We start from the raw sequence: 6,189 nt of genomic DNA, 5'->3' as shown, positions 1-6,189 counted from the left end.
CAAATTCTAATGCAGAAAAATGTTACCCTGTAACATGATTTTCCATCTACAACCTGAAATTTCGGTTTGAATTTTTAGGTCCCTTGGGAATAGGTTAATTTGCATATCTTCCAAGAAACATTGAAATTAAAAAAATTACTTGAATTTGCCAGAAAAACATGGAACAGTTACTAATACAAGGTTTTGTATTGTTAAATTTAACAATTCCAGGCTTTTCTCCATTCTATAAGCTTGATTTGGCATTTTATGAAGCAGTTTCTTTCACGCGCAAATTTCAAACTTTTTTGCGCGTGAAAACTTAAACTTTGAAAATCACCTAAAAGTCACTGAAAAGTTTACAAAACAAGGCTATGTACTCTAGAATGTGATAATATGATACTCAATTCTATTTCATGACTTTTCATCTATATTTTTAAGTCCAAAACAGCAAAAAGTTTTTAAATCCCTTGGGAATCGGCTAATTTGCATATTTTCACGCGCAAATTTTTCACGCGCGCGCAAATTTTTCACGCGCACAAAACCCCATCTCTTTGCAGGCACACATGTCAATTTTCTGGGCGCCATATTGTTTGTCCTGATGTCACGGAGTTGCAGCGTCTCACTGTGCTTTAGCGCAAGATTTGCTTCTTATTGGTGACCAGGTCGGATATATTGCATTGAAATTAAGCATCATTATTGGCGGGAGTGGGACGGCATGTAGAGGGTCATTTTCACAGGAAAAATCTTACATGGATAGCTCCTGCTGTCCTCTGTTGACATCAAGATGACATGACAAAACACAAGTGTTACACCAAGCCAGATGAGCAGAGGACGATCTCTGCATTTGTCTGCATTTTTTTCGTTGCGTACTTTGTTTATATTTTTGACAAGCAGATTTGTCTCAAACCAGCCCCAAAGAATCAATCATTTCCCCCATGCAGACCCTCACAATCATATGAGGGTCTCTATTTCTCATAGTATGTGCATGAGATGATTTGGCATTCTGTTACATATGCATTCAAATTCTATTCGTAGCAAAGCTCAGCCATAGCATACTTGTGATATTTTCTTCAAAAGGCTGTGCAAAAGGTAATTAAGTTTCAGTTGTCAGGGTTTTATGTAATCAGGAGACTTCAATCATTGCCTAGCATTATAACATATTATAAATCATGGAGGTGAAATAACTACAGAGCAGCCCCATATGAGGAAATGAAGATGGATAACTTATTCCCAGAGATTTCCCAGATACTATCCATCAAGGGGGCATGTGAGGATTTACTTAGTATTCCAGAGCAGGGGGATATACACATGGGTACAAACAGAGGGATAAGAATGATGTAATATCAAGTGCATGAAGTTCATTTGAAATTAATTCAACACAGCCAGTAGGTCCCACTGTATGGAAGTATTGTTTTGGACAACCCTGGTTTATATCCTGTCCTGGGCAGCTAGGAGTGAAAATGATGTCAATTCTTTACTAGGACTTCATTAAATGCAGCCTACATTTGTTTGGAATGTAAGGCATACATGTTAATGGTGTTTGAATCATTTTTGCAAAGTGCCATAATCACTCATTAGATGATGGAAATTTCATACTTGTCACATGTGTATGTTACCTAAAGATGAGCATTATCATGTATAGATTATTTAAATGTAGATATCATTTGCCTAATTGATGATATGTGAAGTGGAAGTCTGCCAAAGGAAGGGGCTCACATAGAACATATGCCATTATGGAAAAAAAGATCATCATTAATGATAATAGATAATTCTAATTGGAACCTTTTGTGCATGATGTATGAGACAGGTAAAACAAGAAATTTGCAAAAGGTTTTGATACCTCACAGAGGTATGAGTGTCCAAACCCTTGTTTGTCTTCTGTTTGATTTGTGTGTTGGCTATATGGAAGTCTGCCTTCATGTCAAAAAGGATGAATAACCTTCTCTGGGCTGAATTGACAAAAGAAAATTGAAATATATATCACGCCTTGTACTTTTATCGATAATGGGACTAGCATATGTGTTCATATTTCATGGCATGAAGATAATTTCCTCAGACTAAATTAAGGTCTTTCTGGGAGGATTGCCAAGACAGCATATCCTGGATGTCCTTGTGTTACAGGCAAAACCTTGTCTGGGATGCAGGGGAATTAGCTTGGAGGATTGATGTATGGTATGAAATCTTAATGCAAGCAGTACAATATTAGCAATGGTTATGCTTGCCTTAACAACGATTGCAGCAACCTCATTTTATTATCCTGGTTTTACATAGTATAATAGTATAATATTGTACAGGAACTATGCTGAGGCTTTAAGATGACTGAATTAAGTTGTTAAATATTTGGACTCAGAGAAACAGTGGCAGACAAAGTGCTCAGGGTTGTATTATCTCAAAAATCTACATCGTGAAGTTGGTGCAATACTGTATTTGACTTTTTTTTTTTACTTTCACGGTGCTTTTATTTTACAGCCAAAAGAGAAAGGGTATTTTACATTTTTAGTGTGTTTTTATTATGTTCGCATTTGAAACAATTCTGTATTATAGAAATAATACATTGGACATGAATATTCAGGATTTAAAACCACTGTGGAATATGAAGATTAAACGAAACATGCAGGTGTGAACTTAATTGCTAGTGCGTAATAAGCTGTGTACAGTTCAAGGGATGGAGGGATTACAAAGGTATTACCGTAATATCAGTATGTATCAGAAAAATGGGATAGACGTAGCATATAGTGATATGGGGGGAGGATGGTATTTATATTATAAAGATGTATATTTCCTCATCAAGCCAATATACACTATACACTGTTCAATGCAGAATACCGTAGAATTTCAGGAATCACTTCTGGAAGGGTGACAACCTTGTTATGAGGCCATGTTTCAGGCATTTTCAATCATCATAGTCTCCTATTGACAGAAGTAAGCATGTAATGTACCCAGTAACATGTGTGCTGAGGGCCCCCAAGAATAGGGGCCAGCAGTTGGTAAACCATGAAATCACTCTTTCCAGCCTCAAGGTGAGATGGGGTCATTCTGCCTGACTTGATCAGTTGTTGTTCCAATTCCAGCCCAAAGAATTACCTTGGACGGGAGCCAAGCTCAAGTGGGTTGGTCACAAGACCAGGGGGGCACTCCTTTTACTGTAAAATCATAACATCACATGAATGCTGGATGACTGTCCTCCTCATTAGCTCCCGGAGGGGATTTTGTCAGTATGTGGAGTAGGGAACGTACATAATGAAAGTGTGGAGTAATTTATGGTTTAGAATTCCCTCAAATTTTGATTCATTTGTTTCATATCAGGTGTGGGGAAGGAAGAATAAGTATACTGGTAGGTCGGAAGTAGGCAGGAAAGTAAGTTGAGGTATAGGTGTTTGGAAGATGTGTATGTTTATGTTTTTCATTATGTTGTGTGCATGCTTTGTCAGAGCCAGAGGATATTAGTTGCAAGAGTGCAATTTGTGTGATTTTCATGCAACATCCATTTAGTATTTGGATTCATAATTATCTTTTTTGTGATGAAAAGCTGGAAAACACTAAATACTGAAAACTCTAAATACTTCTCTGTTTTATTTGTCTGTGTTGTTCATTGAAATAAATCCTGCTATACTGTAATTCTAAGTTCTAAACTTAAAATGCAGAATTTGCAACACATGTTGTTGTTGATGGCATGTATGTATATTTAACCACACTGTCTAGACAGTCTTGTCAACTGCAACATTTTTCAACCATGGTGCCCTGGAAGATAATGTGTTTAGGTAATGTTCATAGACTGAAGTTATGGTTTTTGTTGAAATCAAACAAATTGACACTCACCTTTTAAAAGAATGAAAATTTTGAAATGGAATGGAATAAAAAATTCATGCTTGGAGTGGTATGGTTTTTGTTAACGATATTGAACATGAGCAGGCAGAAATCCAAGCAGGTGGCAGAACAAAACAAGGACAGAACACTTTCCTGTCCTGGGTCAGTGCCTTGCTGCAGAACATATTTGGTCCAATGCTAACATTGTAGTCCCTCCAGCTTGAAAATCAAATATTGATGTTCTCGTCTCATTCATGATGAAGGGTTTGCATGACCTGTGAAAAATGTACCTTTGTTCTCGCTAAAAATGCCAGAGTTGCTAGTGAATGTGTTACATCTTTCTGCTGCTTGGAAGCCGAGTAGGCTGTAGAGAAACAGGAAACGTCTACACCTTTTGTAAATTTTGTTGTAATTAGCATAATCTATTTCAATTGAATTAACACAAGCCATACATACATACCGGACGTTTGAAATCTACAAATTCTTGTTTCTTTCTTTCTGTCTGCACACTTAATCAATTACCTGCAAAAAACCCAAGAACCAACAAATCAAATTGGTATCTCCTAAATGTGAATGTATGTATACATTTTGTAGTTCCACCAGTTTACTTTTCATCTGGGTTTAGCAAAGTACCATTTGCCTTTATTTAGCAAAATTGCACTTAATTTCATTTCATTTATTTTTTATTTTGCTAGATCACATATCAATACTTCGTAATTGTTTTCGATTACCAAAAGTATTTTGTCAGTTAAGTCTGTACAGTATTTACTGGTTACACCTACTTTCATGCATGAATCAAAACATTTGACAAATTCAACCAATCATAGATTTCAACAATTATGATTAATTCATTTTACCTCTAAAACCATTGACAATTGTTAATTATATGCATGAGTGGAAAATTCCTCAGCCCTACAGGTGGGTGGTACCCATTGGTTAATAGGTAACTTATTAAGTCAGTAAATGGGGCCACGGGAGATATCTGCATATTGGGATCACCTTGAAACTAAGACATTACGTGTAGCTCTCGTGCTCGAGTCATTTTGTCCAAGGAGTTGATTCTCTCCGGGCTAGACGTGGATGAATGTTGTCAGGTTCCTTCCACCTGTGCTGCCGTCTGGGATAAACAAGATGCCAGCAGAGCCCTGTTGGGATGTAGGTTTCCTTGACCCTTGCCATCCCACCATGATAAATTATGGGTTGCCATAGTAGGCTGTAGGAGCGATAAGATTACAGCTGCCAGCTCAGGCGGAAGGGTAGGAGTGGCGCCATAAACCAGCAGTCCGCGCAAATGGTCTCCGTCTGGAACCCTTGCTTGCATCGGGAAAGCGGCAGTTTCTCCAATCCTTCCACTGCTCTGATATTGTCAGAACAGTCCATGGTAAATGGTTTTTCCAGCAGTGAAGTGTAAGATGGCTGTCAGAGCTGTCTGTAGGTTTGCGGGTGTGGGTGGGAGATGTGTGTGTTGCAGCTGTGTACGTGTTTTGTATGATAATATCCCCAGGCTGCTACGAATCAGACATGTCTGGTTGAACCTGTATGGTGTTATGAAAGATTTGTTGTCTCTTAAAAGAGTCTGATACTTATACAACATGTGTGATTGCATATTTGTTACAGAACGTTGTTTATGGAAATCTAGGCCACCATGTTGCAGGTATAGCAACATTTGCATGAACATGTGAATGCTATCAACATGATCTAGATAACACCTAGTATCTTACTTATACCTGTATGCAGGTTTCTTGATTTCCAGCGTGGATATTTTGAAAGAATTACACAAGCCTATGGTGGAAATTCCTGTAACATATCTACAAGAATTAGGTTTTTAAAAAACACAGATATTGCTGATTATGTTGGGTATGTGGTAGTGGCGCTGTATTGTACTCAGAATAATTATGAAAATATTGATTTAAAAAATGTGCCAGTTGTAATTTTAGGGAATATGATTCCATGTAACAGTTGGCAGTTATTCATGTTGCACAAAGGATAATTGTCATTTCCCAAGTAAATGGGTATAACAAATGAGCAATTCAGTTCTGATGTATTGACCCCATTTTCCCTGCATCACTGATTAGGTGCGGTGGAATGGGAGCATGTAATTCAGTTCTCAATCACAGTCTATGGTTGTTACATGGTTTTACCTACCTACGAGCATGTGGCTAATGTCCTTTTCTTCTCCTTACTATTCTGCAGGGACTTTGTCCAGCATGAGGAGACCAGACCATATCAGGTAAACATGCCCTAATTTGTGTGTGAATGGTAAATAAGGGGTAGAGTTCAGTATTGATTTTATTCTAGCAGAGTTTTGTGACTGCAAATGTCCATTAGATCAAATGTGTGGTTGTAATGTGTTGGCTGCGTCTTGTTGTCTATCCTTACATATTGTATTGTTACCACAATAAG

The 6,189-nt window shown here is 37.6% G+C and overlaps 1 protein-coding gene across 2 annotated transcripts in view; it reads left to right on the top strand.

The window, feature by feature from the left end:
- LOC109478506 (probable JmjC domain-containing histone demethylation protein 2C) overlaps positions 1-6,189 on the top strand; it is a 49,445-nt gene that overhangs the window by 22,441 nt on the left and 20,815 nt on the right. Inside the window, exons 1-2 of one of the 2 annotated variants that reach the window (XM_019780089.1) lie at positions 5,017-5,167; positions 5,980-6,016. Coding sequence is in view for 1 of the 2 variants with exons in the window: in XM_019780088.1 (XP_019635647.1) it covers positions 5,980-6,016 (37 nt within the window). In the remaining variant the exon portion in view is untranslated. Of the gene's footprint in view, positions 1-5,016; positions 5,168-5,979; positions 6,017-6,189 lie in introns of those variants that run through there. The other variant, XM_019780088.1, reaches the window with a different exon arrangement.

The sequence above is a fragment of the Branchiostoma belcheri genome, unplaced genomic scaffold (genome assembly GCF_001625305.1).
Source record: "Branchiostoma belcheri isolate BF01 breed outbred unplaced genomic scaffold, Haploidv18h27 scaffold44, whole genome shotgun sequence".
In the NCBI taxonomy this organism is placed as follows: Eukaryota; Metazoa; Chordata; class Leptocardii; order Amphioxiformes; family Branchiostomatidae; genus Branchiostoma; species Branchiostoma belcheri.
The sequence above is the reverse complement of the archived record's forward strand: the minus strand, read 5'-3'. Positions and strand labels throughout refer to the sequence as shown.